The sequence below is a fragment of the Nilaparvata lugens genome, chromosome 2 (genome assembly GCF_014356525.2).
Source record: "Nilaparvata lugens isolate BPH chromosome 2, ASM1435652v1, whole genome shotgun sequence".
Taxonomy (NCBI): Eukaryota; Metazoa; Arthropoda; class Insecta; order Hemiptera; family Delphacidae; genus Nilaparvata; species Nilaparvata lugens.
Window position 1 is genome coordinate 69,329,658 of NC_052505.1, and position 19,792 is coordinate 69,349,449.

Below are 19,792 nucleotides of genomic sequence, written 5' to 3' on the forward strand. Positions count from 1 at the left end.
CTACATAATTTCGCTCCTGGGTTTTGGAAGATTTTGTGTTATAAATAGTCACGGATAAGTACAAATTTTGTGTTTATTTCATTATTAATTGTTTCTTGATCACGTTTTATCATTTTGTTTTAGATTTTAATTCTTAATTCTATTTTAATAAGCCTAACACCGTTTAGAGGTTAGTTTGAGGTTAGGTTTTCGAGATTTAAAAAAATAAACATAGATAGTTTACTTGACTAAAATTATAACCAAATTAAAATCCTATCATTTATAAATCAATTATTATTATTGCAAGTAATATAATTTCTTAGATAGGAAATGAGCTCAAGTAGAACACCGAAGGTTAATAATAGAAATGTAAACATAGCGGGAGTACTTACGCGTTCCCAAAACCAAAATTCAAAAACGCCAAAACCAAAAACCCCAGTTCTTCAAACTACTTTAGCCGAAAAAGTTGCTCAACTACAAAGTAGCCACACTAATTTAAAAAACCAATTAGAAGTAACTCTAAAAACGTCTGAGGAAGAAAGGTTAGGGATGGTAGAAGAAATTAAATCTTTGGAACTGATTATAAAATTACAAGATGAAGACCATAAAAAAGAAATACTAAATCTAAAAAATCAATGTAGTCTAATGTCGGAGGAAATAAAGAAACTAAAATCTAAATTTGAAAATACTAAATGTATGATAGAACCTCCGTCCAAATGCAAAAAAATAGAATCTAACCTAAATGATGGGAAATGCTCTGAAAATGGTCGAAATAAAACGTACAGTGAAGTTTTGAAGACAGCAACCAAAAATATTGCTGAGGGAAATAAAGATAGGAAAGGGAGAGTTCTGCTACTGACGTCCAGTCATGGACGTGATTGCAGTGATCTCCTTGATAAAAGATTAAAAAATAAATTTGATGTCCAATGTTTTTTCAAGCCAAGTGCATCAATTAATGCAGTTGTAGAGTCAGCTAGGGAACAAACTAAAGACTTTGATGAAAATGACTATCTAATTGTACTGGGTGGCTCAAATAATATAAATGAACCTAACTTGAATCATCTTCCTCAAGTAACAGAAAAAATCAAGGAAATTGTGCCACTCAGCAAAAAAACAAACTTAATAATAAGTACTATTCCTAATAGGTTTGATAGGCCAGAATTAAATGAAGCAATCAATTCGACAAACAAATCAATCCATAATACAATCAACAGCCTAAAAAATAAGAATTCTAAACAACTGGGGATTTGTTTTCTAAATGAAAGGCTGAAAAGACATAACTTCACTAATCATGGGTTGCATCTAAATCGATCTGGCAAAGTAATCTTTTGTAATAGATTGGCAGAGCTGATTGAAAGCCGTTTGCAATCCTCTGGTTTAAAAACAGTCAAAAAAACAAATAACGATTTTTTAGTAAATTGGCTCAAAACAGGGAAAGGGAAATAGCTACAAATGCTAGAGATAGAGTAGCACAAGATTGTAAGGTTTTTAGTATTTATCATCAAAATATTCAGTATCTTCGCAACAAAATTGACAGATTAGAAGTATTTCTTAAACAGGAGGATCCTGACATTGTTATTTTCACAGAGCATGGCTTAAAAATAAAGGAAATAAATCAAGTTAGGATTCCAGGCTATTCACTGAGATCAGAATTTTGTAGAATAGCTCATAGAAGTGGTGGTGTATGTATATTCACTAGCAATGCTAAACATACCCAAACTTATGAACTGGATTTTGTTAAGAGATTTTCTGTTGAGATGGATTTAGAGGTGACAGGACTAAGGTTAAAAATTGATGATCGATTCGAGGTAGCAGTGTTAGGTATCTATAGGTCACCAAATGGAGACTGGCAAAAATTTTGTGAGCTGCTCCATACACTTTTGGAAATTACAACCGCTCGTTTCACAAATGTTATAGTAGTAGGAGATTTCAATACTGATTTTGCCAGGCAGGATAAAATGACAGAGGATATTAGAGATATTATTAATATTAATAATTTAGAAATTAAGCTCCACGAATATACAAGAGTAACTCGAACTTCACAGACAATTATTGATAATATCCTCACAAATATAGAAGGTTGTAATGTCAGGTTAGGTAGCTCAGATCTATCAGATCATAACTATCAAATTTTAGATGTTAAGTTGCAGGGCCAGAATCCAAGCAGAAAAAAAACTTTTGTGAAAGAAATTCAGCAATATGAGCTAGGAAATATAAATTGTTTGAAGCAGGAACTGCTTCAAGAAAATTGGAGTAGTGCTTATAACAGTTGTAACCTAAATTACAAATATAAGCAATTCATTGATACTCTAAGATTTCACATTAGTGTATGCTGTCCGATAAAAAAAGTCAAAGTAAAAAGTAAATTAAACAAAGTAGATGAATGGATAACTGAAGATATTCTTACTCAAAGAAATATTGTTAGGGAAGCTTATGAGGAATTTAAATTAGTGAGGGATGTTCCGAGTGAGGTCAAATACAAATGTCTAAAGAAAAACTATGCAAAAGAAGTGAGGAAAGCTAAGTGTAAGAAAACAGCTGAAATATTAACAACTAGTACCAATTTTAACTCTGCTGTTTGGGAGGTAATTAATAGAAATAGGAGAGCAGCTCAAAAAGATACAGTTACTAATGTCCCTAGGATAATCGATGAACATGGAAATTATATGGATGATAGTATAGACATTTGTAACTTTTTCAATAATATTATCAACAGGTTGCATATAATCTCCAAAAGTCACTGAACACTAATACTTATAATACAACTACATTAAATGCTGAGCCAATTGAAAAGGTATTTAAATTTCATCCATTATCAAGAGATGAGTTGTCAAGAATAATAAAAAATTTGAATAACAAAAAAACAGTAGGATTGGATGGGGTCTCAAGCAAAATTTTAAAAGAATGTGAAAATGAATTACTGGACCCTTTATTGCATCTCCTTAATATTTCACTAGAGCAGGGTATTTTCCCTGATGATCTGAAACAAGGAAAAATTTTGCCAATTTTCAAGAGCGGTGATTCTGAAAGAGTTGAAAATTATAGACCCATTAGTATTCTAAATGTAATAAGTAAAATTTTTGAAAGAGTAGTTTTAAATAGGTTATTGATGCACCTGGAAGAAATTAATTTCATATGTGATGAACAGCATGGGTTCCAGAAAGGGAAATCTACTAAGACTGCAATAGTATCCCTTGTTGAAAGACTAATAGATATAACGACTATCTATTGTATAAAGACTAACAGATTCAGGTGAGAAGGCAGCCGCAATATTTCTTGATTTATCCAAAGCTTTTGATTGTGTGAACCATAGAATATTATTGGAAATACTAAAACCTGTAGGTGTGAATGGTATAGAACTAAAATGGTTTGAATCATATCTCATAGGTAGAAACCAGTGTGTTGAGCTTACCAAGGTGGATGGGAATGAAATAGTAAAAATTAAATCTCAAAAACTGGAGGTCCAGGCTGGAGTACCTCAAGGCTCAATTCTGGGCCCCTTACTGTTTCTGTTGTATGTGAACCAATTACCAAAAGAGTTAAAAGATCACAGAGCTCTGTTGTTTGCTGATGACACATCGCTTATCTTTAACAATTATTTATTAGATAGTCTAGAAATAAATGCTTTTACTGGAGTACAGTCAATTGTCCAATTCTTGAAGCAAAGGCAATTAACAATAAATAGTAAGAAATGTCAATTCCTACAATTCAAAAGTAAATATAATTCAGTAGAGGATAGAGAAATAAATGTGTTTGTAGAGGAAAATGAATTAGACCAAGAAGAGAAAGTAGCATTCTTGGGAATTTTATTGGACAGGAAATTAACATGGCATCCTTACATTGAGAGGATATGTAATAAGATATCATCTGGGGTACAAGAATTCCTTTCAAACCTAAACTAGGTTGAACTACTTAGTGTTAGAATTATTATGTAATAACATGACTTGTCTTATACTCCATGACTGGAGTCTTTAGGACGTAATCTTAAAAAAAAAAAAAAAAAATTTCTGTCATTAATTGAAAGAAAACGACTTCATATTGTAAAAACCACAATTTGAACTATGTGAGATACAAGTAGATTAAATTTACTGAGATTGATTTCGGTTTAACAACCGATACAAGTATCTCAATTAGTTTTGATAAATCAGTGGTTTTGACAATATCAAGTCGTTTTCATCCAATATGGATATCTGCCTCAACATCACCTTCACAGCAACATACAAACGTCTGTCTTCTTCCACTAATATATTACTGATAATTAGGCTATAACTAATTACGTTTCAAAAATTTATCTTCGCACTTCATGATTAAGAATAAAAGTATCATGATCAATCCGGCTCCCTGACACATAGTGGGGTATCATAATTGAAATAAAAATTATTTTTAGCAATTAATTAGTCGGTATTCTCAATTATCTAGTCAGGATTCTCTTTGATACCTGCATTACCGTCTTTTCTGTATCCGTCTTTTCAAACCTTTTTTTGTAATTTTTGTCCTCTGGATAAAAACTGTTGTCATTCAAAGAAAAATTATTCTTATTATCAATCAAATTATGATGAAAAGTCTATAATATTTCTATGTCTACTAATGGTTAATTTAAATTGGTTTTTGTTTATCAACCTCTTGAATAGGTTATGTAACTCTTAGAATATTTTTAGCTTTGCTTAATAAATTGAATAATCTTTTAATTTTGTTAGTTAATTTGAATTTAACTTTTTTAATAAATTATATTCTGGTCGGCCATTTTCTATTTTCATCTTTGTAAATCCTTGCCTCATCTATTCACCTTCCAGCTTTCATCTATTTTCGCTTTCATTTTCCTTGACTAAAACAATGAATAGAGTTAAGATCAAAAGTGGAGTTGATATTTCTGCACCTATAAAACATTTTAATATTTACAGTTCCTTCTAAATGTATTTATTTACCAAAATACATTAAATTTATCCGCAGAGATATTGAACCATTCTGATTGTGGCTGGTATTGTTCTAATAGAACAACTTCTTAGTCAATATTTTATACCTCACACAGCGAGGGGTTTTTGAAATAAAATAAACTATTTTTATTATATACTTATGTTTATTATTAATAAAATTTTCTTTATTGGTAGGTTGAATTTGAAGGCGCTAAACATGAGATTAGAAGGCTACAAGAAGACTTGGAAGATCTTCAACAACAAGTGAGCGAGGCTAATAAATTGAAAGAATTGGCTGAAAAACAAATGGAAGAAGCATTAGAAACTTACCAGGTAAATGATATCTTGATTTTTCCAAGCGCTACTTTATTTGTTTGAATTTGCCGTTACACGGTTCAATTCTCTACCTAGCAATTGAATCCAAGAATTAAGTCTGTTTTATCAAAATCGTTTGTTCTTAATTGTGCTTATTTTAAACTTTTAGCCCAATCAAGGATTCTCTAAGTTGTTCCACAGTAACCTATTAGAATGATAACTGTGTACATTCTACATTGTAGTCGAGATCGCGTGGCTAAAGTCGTTCCTTTCGTCGCTAGCAATGTCATCTTAAGGCGTCACATCCTTGAAGCTGCTATAATTTCTGCCTGGCAATGGGTTTAATAGAAAAAATAAAAATACACATATAAATGCAATAAAAATCAAACTAAAATTTACAGCATTCGGTACTTATATTTACAACTTTAGGTTAGGTCCACACCAGTTAGTCAAGACAAGACAACTTTGGACTAGGCTAGACTAGAAAACTTCAGTCATATTAAAGTAACAGACACAAATCAGTCACATCAGTCATGTTGGACCATGAAGTTATGGCCGGTCCGTTTATGATTTTGTAGTGGATTTGCTTGTAAGAAAAAATAAATAGGAAACACTGGATTCATCCATATAATAGGAAACGGGAAGAAGAAAACATATTAGAGAATTTTATTCTAGAGCTGAAAAGTGATGAAGAATAATTTAATGATTACACACAATTAAAATTGGAATCATTCAGTTATGTGCTAAAACTTTTTCAAAATAGATTGACAAATAAGAACACAAATTTTATGAAAAAGCTTATTATTATTATTTGATTATTATAAACAAATTCTTTCGACCATATTCCTATTATGGTGAGACTCCTTCAGTCTTGGATTGTAAATAAGTTCTTTTGAATGAACGAGCAACAAACATTTTTCATCATCAGCCATCATGAACACTGGATTTAAACTTACCTCAACTACCGATTGTCTAATAATGACTGATATAAATAGTGCTCGCTCTATTCGCTTAGACGTGGAGGAAAGACACGTTTAGACATGTCTAAAATTGCAATGACTAATAAGTGTGAGTTGCGTCAACAATGTGAAGTATTGTGACTATACGTGTCTAATAATGTCTTGCCTTGTCTTGACTAACTGGTGTGCGCCTAGCCTAAAGCTGCGTTTACACCAGTTATTAACAAAATGTTAATAACTTACTCATTATAGATTCTCAGTATTGCGCTAGAACTCGTAGAGAACGGACGTATAGTGTAGTAGTAATAGTGTAGTGTAGAAGTAGTGAGTCAGCAGTTTGTTCGCGATTAAAAGTGGAACAAAAATATTGCATCGAGTATCGGTCGTCAACCGCGGTATTTTATGCAAGCAAAGCGACCTGCTTTTCGCGGCGGTAATATAGCTCCGTTCGCGTTTCCGTGTGCGTGAGTGTTGATTACGAGTGCTGTTTGAAATGTATGGTAGCGAAATCGCACTATGTCCGACTTAGTGAAGCCACCAAGTTTTCCTGCATCAGAGCAAGAAGAAAGGGAAGCCACTAACGAGAGCATGGACACCAACAACATGGCAAATACACCAGAAATCCAGTGTTCACCGGATCAATACATAAAAGCAAATAAACTCAAATCTTCAGCCGAGCAGGTACTTTTCATCGCCTGGAAGGAATCTGATGAGAAGAGGAAGGAGCTAGAGAGAAGCAACGCCGAACTCTTGCAAAAAATGCAGGATTTGGAAAAAAGATTTCTCAATATTGAGAAAAAGATCCATAGCCCACAGCCTACCAGCTCAGCAGCCGATAACTACTCGACAAACCAATCAGTGAGGAGGAGAAGAGGAAGAAGAAAGAAATGCCACCACCGCCAATCATTGTGGATGGTATTAAGAATCTGAATTTACTTCTTACGAGTTTGAAAAAAGTGTCACCAGCTGACAAATTTAGGATAAAACTGTTAAGTAAAGAAACATTTAAAGTAAATGCAGTTGATTCGGAAACTTATCGGAATATTACCAGAGAATTGATTAAAGATGGGCTCAACTGGCACTCCTATGAAGATAAACAGTTGAGACCAATAAGAGTGATGATTAAAAAGCTTCATCACTCTTGTAGTACAGAAATGATTCTGGAAGATTTGAAAGCAAGAGGATTGAAAGTTCTAGAAGTTGTAAACAAGCTGAGGTGGAAGACAAGAGAACCATTAGATATGTTCATGGTATCATTCAGCGCGGAAGAAGATATAAAAACAGTATTTGAATTGAAAAATATACTTGGCTGTAGAGTGGAAGTTGAAGCATTGAAGAAGGCCAATCTGATACCGCAATGCAAACGTTGCCAAGCATACGGCCACACTCAAAAATATTGTAACAAGGAGCCTAGGTGTGTTAGGTGTGCAGGTAAACACCAAACAAAGGAATGTTCGAAACCCAACGATGCTCTACCAAAATGTATTCATTGCGGTGAAGCACATCCAGCCAGCTATCGAGGTTGCACTGTTGCAATCGAATTGCAAAAAATCAGGAATTCTACTAAAACAAAAACTATTGCAGATTCACGAAAGAAAATCATTCAAAATATCCCACCAAAAATCACGGAAAATACAGAAGCTCACAATCTAAACAATGGTAGTGCAGTTAAGAAATTGACTTTCGCCCAGATTGTCTCAAAAGAAAATAGATCGAAATTGGAAGAGCCAAAAAGTGAAGTAGAAGAAGGCACCAATAATATTTTGCAGCTAATCTTGGCAAAACTGGATAGACAAGAGCAAATAATCACCTCACTACAATCTAAATTTCAGAAGTTAGAACAGAGTAGACTACTGAAATTCAAATGATTCATTCACTAAAAATAATGGAATGGAACGCGAATGGATTGTTACAACGGCAACAGGAGTTAGAAGCAGTTCTAGACATAGAAAAAATAGATATATGTCTTATATCTGAAACTCACTTTACAAATCAATCGTTTATCAAATTCAAAGGCTTTAAGATCTATCATGCTTTACATCCCAGCAATGTCGCGAGGGGTGGGAGTGCCATCATTATCAGAGACAATCTACAACATCATGAAGAAGTGAAACATGAAAGTGATAGAATTCAATTGATAGGTGTAGCAGTTCAAGCAGTAAATTATAACTTTGTTGTTGCAGCTATTTACTGTCCTCCCAGATATTCCATCAGAAGAGAGGAGTATTCGACATTGCTTGATATGTTAGGAGAAAAATTCATTCTTGGTGGTGATTTCAATGCAAAGCACGTGCATTGGGGATCGCGCTTAACAACTCACAAGGGAAGACAGCTCTTCGAAGCAATGAAAGAGATGAGGTGCGAAGCTCTTTCAACTGGTAAACCAACCTACTGGCCCACCGATACGAGGAAAATCCCAGATCTCATAGATTTCTTCCTGACAAAAAATATATCAGTTGATTATTTGCATTTAGAGGATAGTTTCGATCTTAATTCCGACCACTCACCCATCATTATGATTCTGAGTGATTCAATTCTACGGAAGGAAGATACTTGTCCAGCGTTAGCAAATAGCCGCACTGATTGGGATGGCTTCCAACAGATGCTGGAGGAAAGAATAGAATTGAACTCACCATTAAGGAACGAAGAACATATTGATCGGGAGTTGGAGAAGTTTGTGACTGATATCCAACAGGCAGCATGGTGTAATACCCCACAAATCAGAAGAAGAACCACTGGGAATAATTACCCTGCGGAAATCAGAGAATTGATTGTTGAAAAACGAAGAGCTAGAAGGAGATGGCAGCAATCACGTTCCCCCCAAGACAAAAGAGTTTTGAACAATTTAACTCAAGAACTAAGGAGAGAGATTCAATGTATCAAGGAAGAATCAATTAATAGTTACTTGAGAAACTTGACAGCAGAATGCAGCAAGGACTACTCACTCTGGAAGGCAGCTAAAAAAATAAAACGAACCATTCAACAATCTCCTCCTCTCAGAAAGCTGGACAGACAATGGGCAAGGAGTAGTGATGAAAAGGCACAGACATTTGCGGATCATCTTGTAAACGTTTTCCAGCCAATCAACTCAGGTGAAGACGAAACTTTAGAAGCGGATGAGAATATCTTACAGCCGAATCAAGAAATAATGCGTGTCACAGTAGAAGAAGTGAAAAGAGAAATAAGAAATCTGAATACCAAAAAAATCCCTGGATTTGACATGATAACCGGCTCAGTCATCAAACACCTACCAAGGAAAGCAATAGTGAAATTAACAAACATTTTGAATGCTTCTTTCAGACTAAAATTCGTACCAGGAATATGGAAAGTAGCAGAGGTTATAATGCTACTGAAGCCAGGTAAAGAGCCACATGAAGTATCATCATATAGGCCAATATCATTGTTACCGGTCCTATCCAAGTTGTTTGAAAGGATTTTACTTAGTAGGCTAAAACCAATAATTGAGAGACAGCACATAATTCCAAATCACCAATTTGGCTTCAGAGTGTGAAACACTCAACAATAGATCAAGTGCATCGGATTATAAATGTAATAGAGAAGTGCTTAGAAGAGAAAAAAGTTTGTTCAGCAGCTTTCCTTGATATAGGGCAAGCTTTTGATAAAGTATGGCATGAAGGTCTCATTTTCAAGCTCAAAAAAGTGCTACCAAAGCAATATACAGATATATTACAATCCTATCTCACTGACAGATACTTTAGGGTCAGGCATGAAAGTTCATATTCTGATTTGAAGGAAATTAAAGCAGGAGTTCCTCAAGGCAGTGTTCTGGGACCAGTTCTTTACCTACTCTATACCAGCGATATTCCCAGCCTTGATGAGAATACTACAGCAACATTTGCAGTCGACACAGCCATATTATCAGTAGACAGTAATATACATATTGCAACAGAGAAACTACAGAGATCCATCAACAAAATTCAAGATTGGACTAGAAAGTGGAGAATGAAATTGAATGAAACAAAGTCGATTCACATCAATTTTACCAATAAGAAGGACCTGCCCATACCAATAACTATCAACAACCAAGTTTTACCATATGCTAATGATGCCAAGTATCTAGGTATGACCTTGGACGCAAAGCTTCGCTGGAAGGCCCAAGTCAAGAAGAAGAGAGAAGAGCTTGGAATCAAATATAAGAAGCTGTATTGGCTGATCGGAAGAAACTCCGTCCTTTCAATCCGAAACAAAGTACTTCTGTACAAACAGATATTAAAGCCAGTATGGACATATGGTATACAACTTTGGGGGTGTACCAAAGACAGCAACATCAATGTCATTCAACGTTTTCAAAACAAAGTGCTAAGGAACATTGTGGATGCACCTTGGTATGTCAGGAACAGCGATCTTCATAGAGACCTTCACGTCGATATGGTGTCCACCCGAGATCCAGAGGCATGCGGAGAGGCACGAGGGGCGACTGCACCAACATGACAACGTCGAGGCGATCCAGCTGCTAGACAATGGAGTGTTGGTGCGGAGGTGTTGTTTGAACTAGTGTAGTGCTTGTTCAAGTAGTGTCCAGTGAAAGAGCAGAGCAGTGATTGAGTGAATCTAGCTTCTATAGTGCAGTCAATAAGTGTACATATTAATTAAACAATAGCAGTAAGAGTTCCCTAATGAGAAATTCACTGTTCAATTTTTCAAGTAGTAATTTAGGATAGAAAAAATTAGCTCATTAGTCTTTAGACTAGATGGCTATAGTATTGACCAATAGAAAAAAAAATTATAGATTCTATTAGATTGAAAATAATTTATCATAAACATGATGAACATATTATGTGTTTGTCAAGTTCCGTTCAATCTAATAGAATCTATAAGGATTCAGGATTTTGAGTAAACGCAGCTTTAAAATATGTCAATAAAATTTTGTTCACAAGTAGTTTTCTACAATAAAGTTGTAATTTTTTTGTAGTAAACAAGTTGCTGTTCTCAAATGTAGAGTAACAATATTTGTCAATTACGAAAGAGCCTAGTCGGCTTAGAAGGGAACCGGGGAGCGAGCATTTTGCTGCCAAATGTCAAAAAGTTTTGCCACACTGAATGGGAAATAACAATTTTGTTGGAAACAAGGATTTTCAAAAGTTTACCATAATTTGTTGAAAACTTAGTTGACAACTTTGGTGTAAATGTGGCCTAAGATTGTTTTGTGCAGTGATAGGAATACTGATTCTACTTTTTGGCAATATATAGTTGTATGAAATCAGTCTTTTATTATTAAATCAATCTTATTACTTTTTACACACTCGTCGTAAATCACAAATTTAAAAGTCCGTTCATAGCAGTGAATTATATTACTATTATTATCAGTTCACATAAGTCTCAGCTGATAAGCATCTGATGAGCCAAAAAATTACCAATTTCTCAGTGAATGGCATAAGTTGTAATGTTGATATAGTTTGCTATTTCTAAGGTTATAAGAAATAAATTGTTTGGAATTAGTTTGGAAATTGTTTTGTTAGAATAAACCGTATTTTTAAAAGTGTAATGCATTTAACAAGCTTGAAGATGATGAAAGGGTGAGGAACAAGATTTAAAAACAAATTTTAAGTGTTATATTTTGTTTAATATTTATAAACATTTTCAAAATGAACAGTATTAATAATGTAGCTCATAATATGGTTGCTGAATTGACACACAATTTGAATAGTATGTTGGCAAATAATGCTACAACATCGAGGTCTGATAATAGATCTAAAAAGCAAGTCGGATCTGCTATTGATTTTAATAGATTCAATGTTAATGAGCAGTTAGATACATTATCAATTGCTTCAAGTAGAAGATCTAAGAAGAATAAAGATGAAAAATGCAAATTTAAAGAAGAATCAAATATTGACATAGGTAATGATGGACTAAAATGTCAAACAAAGCAATTGAAAAAAATATTACCAAACTCTTCCACAGCTGATAATCAAAAGACAAAAGCTTTCAGGAATCGTGATGTACCAAAGAAAGTTTCTAAATTACGAAAAAGCTCAAGCAACCAAAGTTTAAACAAGAAGAAACCACCAAGACAACAGAATAAATTAAACGTTGCAAAAAGAAATCCACCAAAGGTAATTCCAAGGGAAGCAAAATCTCCTGAGAGATCTTACGCTGTATCAAGGGTTCAGTTTTCGAACAGTGTTGGTGATTCTCGGCGATATGAAGAGGATGAAGAACAAGAAGTTCGAAACGTTAATTTTGAAGAAGATAAAGTTGTAGAAAACAAATCCGTAGAACTTGAAACCAATCAAAAATATTATCGTGAAAATGAGAATGAACGTCATGCTGTGGGTTTGGTGGATTACTATTCGCACAACTACCTGAAGCCGACGATGGCCTACCATCTGAAGTGTGTGCAGCACAACTACTGGCGCCACTACAACGATGGCCGCCTGCCCTTTGTGGTCGGCACTTCGGTCTCTGCCACCAACAATGTGCGCCTTCTCAGACAACAGACTGCATCCAAAATCAAAACATTCTGTCGCTATAATGTCAGCTGCGATCAGTTGAGCGACTTCAAAGTCTACAAACTGCGCTCTTTGATTCGTGACATTGAGAAAATCGGTAGAAAACTTTTTGGAACATCGGCTAAAAGTAATTCGAATAATGAAGAGATGATTGAAGACTCGACGCAACCCAACAATAATTTGGCAATAAAAGAAAATTGAAACTTAGGCCTATTTCATTTATGAATTTTATTTTTAAACGTTATTTATTGCAGAAACGGAACAAAACTTAATTATAAATAAGCCTGACTTTCCATGCTCAAATCAATCAACCTTTTTAAAATAAATTTTCCCAAAAATAGAGGAGAAGGCTTAACAGATTATATGTCAACTAAATTTTTAGACATCCGATGGATTTGAAAATATATTATCTTAATTTTCAGTCACTGTTACAAACTAGATTTCAATTAGTTAAATTTTAATAAAACTCATTTGTAAATATTTGATTTTAACTTTCCGTGTTTATTTAATTTGAATGGCTATTGAGTATTTTTCATTATTGACATGTTGCATGGTTTAGAAAGTAATGGTTCAAGGAAAAGCCGGAGCATGTTTCATAGAACATAAATGTTATATTATAAAAATGTCCCCCTTACCTGCACAAACACTGAACGTGCTTGGCACTAGTACATACATTTCTACGACTAGGTTTTAGGCAGCTTATTTCATTATCTTAGAGACTTAGACGTTTTATGTTTTATGGAACCGGCCCATGGATACAATTTTAGACTTCATTGCAACAGAATATATTAACATTTTTTGTAAGGATGATTTATCCAAATTTCTATGTATAGGCATTATGTAGGTCGGCAATGCATTGTAATTGTTATTGTTGGAAAAATATATCTCAACAAAAAATATGCACTCATTTATGATGCTTTTAATGAGTAGTCTAGTCATATTTTTCCTATTTTTAAAAACACCCTTGCATTCATCATTTATCTTTAATCGATATGCTGCTGTATGTGTCAGTGATGATACAAAGATTTAATAATTTAATCACATACAGCAGCTCGATTAAAGATAAATGATTAGCCAATATCATAATTGCAATAATTGATTTTCTCTTTGTATAATTTTCCATTCCAACTTGATCAAACCAATTCGATTTTTTGCAGATTGAAAGAGAAGCGAAAAATGCTTTGAAGAAAGAACTTGACAGCAGAATCAGTAGTGAATCAATGTATAACCTCAGTAACCTCGCTTATAGCATACGTGGTAAGTGAACATTTTTTACTAAATAATTGTTTTCAATCAAGACATTTCAGTCCAACTCATTAAAATTTTAAACCTTTTTTTATTAATTTCTCTCCTTGATTTCTCTTCAGATACTGTTTTTGGTGAGATATAGTCGAATTCATTCATATATAGTAATTTAATCCCATATTGTGTCTTGATTTTCCATCTATAAACCAGCAAAACTATGGTAGTTCACATCCAATCTTCTTTCTCTGGTTTATATAATAATAAAAATTATTATTCTTATCAATGTTAAAATGATAATCACTATTATAAAACATGGCAATGTAAGAAAAATTGATTCAACTGAATTTAGGAAACTACGCCTAGTTTTCTTTCCATTTTATATTTTTCTAACAAAAAATTGAGCAATGACATAGAATAAGCATATTATGATAAGAAAATTTGTCACCACGGTGGGTGCAGAATTTTGAACCATTGCTAGCACTATCTGTTAGCGACTGTGGAACTTCTTGGACTGTTGTTTGAAAAATGTATGTGTTTGGCGTGAAACTGGCGCCTCATAGCTTGAATTAACGTAACAACCTGGACGACTGGTTTGAACTACAGTAACTATATAACCACAGTATGACCATTGATTGTCACGCTTTTGATTGGCTAGCTCGATCACGTGGTACAAATCCGTCATTAAGATTCGGTTAACTAAACTTTATAATCCTATCTTATTGAATTGGAAATTTGGAACTTCTTTTACCGATTGGAAACATATTTTGAGCTTACGATGAGTTTTGTATATCATTTTTGGAAGGAACTTGATTATACTTTAATATGGACCAATAAATATAATATTAAAAACACTAGTTAAGCTTAAAACATACATTTTTCTACCCTCGGGCTCCTTGCGAACCACTGATCTAGATAATATGCAGAAAGATAAATATCAATTTTATTGTATTTCCTCATCCAATTTATTGGATTTAACCTATAATAATCCAATTAAAAATATAATTAATAGTATAAATAATAATGGTTATGGGTTTTGTGGTTTCTTTTTTAATTGCTTACAAGTTAATTGAAATCATCAAGTGGTACTATGACTAGAACAATGTGCTCTTCCACAGTTTATATTGTCATAAAGTCTTTTGCGACGAAGATGAGTGAGTCAAAATGCATGGCAATCTCGGAGTTTGATCTTGACAAAGACGTGTTTTTGATACGCATCCCCACTCTTTCTCCTTTCTTTGAGATAATAGCTGAAGAGAAGCAGCTTACGGAACTCGACAGAATAGTGATCGCAGCGGTCGTGGCGGTATGGCAGACGAGAATCTTTTCTCAACCCTAGTGCGCGGAGAATGGTAATAGTCCCCACGGTTACTGTGAAGCTGTTCATTTCTTATATTAGGCGACTTTCGGTGTGCATACCTCTGTTACCTACCCTCCCGCGCTTAGCTAAGATTCCTTTACCCTCATACCCCCTTAACCCTATACCCCCATACCTCACACCCCTTATATCCTTAGGCAGGGGAACGACTTCAGCTGACGAGCAGTGGCATTTTCCATCCTTTACCATCTCCTTCCAAAAATCCCTTATACCCTTAGGCAGGGGAACGACCTCAGGTATAGAGCAGTGGTGTTTTCCGGCTTTTCCCAATTCCTAAAAGAAATCTCTACACCCTCAAGCCACTTACCCCATCTCCTATTAGGACGTTTCGACAGGGGAGGAATAAGGGCGCCCGTCAGTGTATTTTTCAACCAGGCAACGATAATCGCGTGCGGCGTAGAAACCACGCGCTCAATCCTCACCTCCTTGCCCCGATCACACGCCTTCTGAGATTAGCCGGCTGGAAGGAACATCCACAAGTCAATATCAAGATGAAAGCTATGGAGACTCGATATTAGGGAGCGAGAGGACTAGTGCATTTGGCCAACAGTAAATTGGAGGACTGATGGTTCATCCCAGTGCCTGAAAAACCTGATGTAGACTCACAGACGTTGTTCCGAAAGTCAGGAACATCACTACCCATGTAGGTTTTACCGATGATAACAAAGTCCGAGAGGACTTTGAAAGGCGTCCACTCAATCATCTGGAACCGAATGGTCGAGAGCCGACTGAGACTGTTCTAGTTTGTAAATCGTCGATTGTATATTCCATAAATTCATGGATCGTGACGGCAAAATAATCTCCTCTGGTCGTTCTGTTGCATGTAAACTGAGACCACAACTCCTTGTCGAACATGTGCATGAATTACTGCTTCCTATGATCTCCGATTATCCGACGCATTACGACAAACATAAAATAAGCTATGTTTCCAAAATCTTAGAGTTGATACTGCCATTGGTCGTTGAACCAGGGGAAGAAATTATCAACCTTTCAGAAGAAACAATTGCGCAGTTAATTTGTATGCAAGGACCAACTATAGTATACTGATAACTTGTGCACCCAGTCTTGCCGCCCTTGTCAATGTGATGAAAAATTAAATTTTGGTGGCACACTACCTTGAAATGTTTTATGAACCATTCTTCGGATTTAAAAAGTCCCTGGAGACTGCAACTCTCAAAAGTTTTATCAAAGAAACGTTTGATGAAAGTCAGTAATAAAGTGAACGCTCACGTAAATAAACAGGAACAAACGATGGCAGAAGAGAAACTCAATTACAGAACAATTTATGGCGTAGCTATTCTGTTGAGGTACTTTGATGTTCTCGATGTTGGCTTACTACTGGAAAACATTGCGTGTGATGCTATCGAGGTGTTCTGTTGTCTTGTGCATCAAAACATGCATTTCAAGTTACTTGTAATGAAATCTATTGTGCATTCGTCACTATGATTTGATGATGACTTCACCCATCAACACCTTATACCATCAACTCAATTCAATTCAAAATTCTTCAAAAACAAATTATATACAAAAAACAAAAACGTTCAGCAAGAATATAAGAATCTAATCACCTGCAAGGAAATTCCTGTGCGCAGGTGAGAGTTGCTAATACGATTCAATCAGAGTCATTAAGAACTTACAAAAGAAATAAGAAATTATAAAATAATTATAATAATAAAAGAAGATAATGATTAAGTGGAATAAGGGTGTAAGGAAGAAAGAAAGAAAGGAAAAGAGAAAGAAAGAGAGATGGCAAACATACTATTGAAACAAAGATAAGAGTCAGTCAAAAAGTATGTCCTCAATTTTACTGGTAATTATCCATTCAATAGTTCTTCTTTTAAGAAATGTAACAGTTTCCATTAATATGTTGGAAGGTAATTTGGAATTTTATTGATTATTTTATTAGCTAGGTAAAAGTATTGTCTCCGGCAAACATTAAGATCCATTCTTGTATTTTCAAACCTATTTCTGGAAGGTCGTTGAGGTTTGATTCACGGAATAGAAAAAATTCTTTATTATTTCTAATGAAAATTATGAGGTTTTTAATATATAATTGACGGACTGTTAACTCTTTAAACTCGTTGAATAAATATTTTGTGGTTACAGTCGAGGTTTACCTAGATTAGTATTTTTGTATACCTAATAATTTTTTTTAATGTGCATTTAGAGCATGCCCCCAAGCCCGAATGCCATACAGTAATACAGATTGAGCATATGAGTAGTAGATTGCCTTTGTTTTTTTTTAGATTATTCAGTTGTTTGATTTGATAAAATTTGTAAATACGGAATCTTAGTTTTTCGCTCATGTTATCAACATGACTGTTTCACTTTAGATAAGGATCTATTGTTGTACCTAAATATTTAACATCATCTTTTTCATTTATTTTTGGACAAGAACATAACTGCTTGACAGAAGTGACGCCTCGTCCAATATGAAAATCCAAGCCCTCATAAATCCAGGTCCATCGGAATTTACTTGAGAGGAAGGGAGCTGGAGTGCCGAAACAAAGCTGCGGGGGATCGACACCAAGACTCCTGGCTCGATTCGCACCAAGGCGATGGAACGAATCAATCCGCACAAGAGTTGAACTACGTTGGCACGTTTTCCATACAAAACAACAGAAGCGTGTCCTGATCGTTTCCATTTTGAAACAGATCCTAAAGAAGGAGAACACAAGTCGAAAATGTTTTGTTTTTTGCTAACACCATGGCACCATGCCATATCAAGTGCAGGACGAACCTCGATTCTTGGAGGACAACGAAAAATGAGGATGAGCTGGAGGCCTTATTGGCAAAAGTCCTCGAGCAAACTATGGAGTTCCAGCGCAGTACTTGACTGCCAATACAGGCTGTTACTTGCTCGTCGAATTGAAGCAACAGTTGGAGAAGAAGGAGAACTCAAGACTCTCGAAAATGTTTTGTTTTTACACCATGGCATACCTGCCATATCAAGTGCAGGACGAACCTCTATTCATCATGCACCTGATAAATAAAATGGTTTTTATAAAATGGAGGACAACGCGAAATATGAGGATGAGCTGGAGGTCTTATTGACAAAAGTCCTTGAGCAAACTATGGAGTTCCAGCGCAGTACTTAACAGCCAATACAGGCTGTTATTTGCTCGTCGAATTGAAACAATAGTTGGAGAAGAAGGAAACACAAGTCTCTCGAAAATGTTTTGTTTTTTGCTAACACCATGGCATACCTGCCTTATCAAGTGCAGGACGAACCTCTATTCATCATGCACCTGATAAATAAAATGGTTTTTATAAAATGGAGGACAACGATATCTGAGGATGAGCTGGAGGCCTTATTGGCAAAAGTCCTCGAGCAAACTCTAGAGCTCCAGCAGTACTTAACAGCCAATACAGGCTGTTACTTGCTCGTCGAATTGAATCAATAGTTGGAGAATATGTATTACTTCTATTTCAATCAAGTCAAGAAGTACTGTCCTGCTGGATCGAGTGTACCTTGTAAGACGCCTCTCGTGTGCAAGGATAACGACCTTTTCGATCCAAAACTGACGCCCATGTGTAGTGCTAAGTGTGAGGGCAACTCAGCGCGGAAAATGGTTGATCACCGATATTACGAGCTGAACCAAGATGATGCAGAGAACTCCCATATGGACCCAGGTGCGGTATGCGATAAAGTCTGGAGTTGGAGACTGTCATTTGATGGACAAGGTGACGCACATAGCTTCATGGAGAGGCTATAACAATAACTCATAGAGTCTTATGAACTGAATGGTAAACAACTATCTGTTGCTTTACCAGAGTTACTACAAGGTTGAAGCTGCCTATGGATGAGAAATCGCCGTGAGCAGTGGAAACATTAGGATGATTTCGTGGCGGATTTCAAAGCTCGGTACTACCCTTGCTCGTAATGAAGAGGACCTCGAAAACCAGATATTGGCCCGAAGACAACGGGAAAGTGAAAAAATAGATACCGAGGAACTGATGAGGAAATTATGATGAGGAGGAGAGGTGAATTCTCCAACAGGGGTAAATTGCTGTATAAAAACCTGTTACCTTGATACAAATTGTATATCCGAGAATCGGAAGTGAATTCTGTTGATGGCCTACTCATATTAGCTCGACAGTATGAAAGAATAATATCTGAGGAGAAAGAGTTGGAAAAATCGCCTCAAGCTAATGAGCGCCAAGGTAAGGTCACGACCGTAATAACTGTACAAGAGAAGTTTATCTAAGTTTTTACCAGTTGATACAAAGTCCGTTAGCTGGCAATGCTAACAAGTAGGACACTTGAGATATAACTGTCCAGTAAAGGAATACAGGCGGAGTAATAAGCAAGTGAGTAATACATTTTGTAGTGAACAGAAAACCAATAAAACAACGGTCAAAACAGAGGTAAGAAAACCCGTCAGATTGATTCAAACTATAAAAGAATCAATCACCATATAATGACCGATTGTTTATAGAAGCTCACATTGCAGGAAGAAGCAGGTTAAGCTCAATTAGATACCAGTTCGAAATCGAGCCATATGAGTATCAGAATATTTGTTTTAATGAGTATGA

At 35.3% G+C, this 19,792-nt stretch overlaps 1 protein-coding gene across 1 annotated transcript in view; it reads left to right on the forward strand.

Moving 5' to 3' along the window:
• Positions 1-19,792, forward strand: part of LOC111043788 (protein bicaudal D) — a 38,082-nt gene that overhangs the window by 3,024 nt on the left and 15,266 nt on the right. The window contains exons 4-5 of the mRNA XM_022328842.2: positions 5,088-5,225; positions 13,794-13,893. Of these exons, the coding sequence (XP_022184534.1) occupies positions 5,088-5,225; positions 13,794-13,893 (238 nt within the window). The remainder of the gene's footprint in view (positions 1-5,087; positions 5,226-13,793; positions 13,894-19,792) is intronic.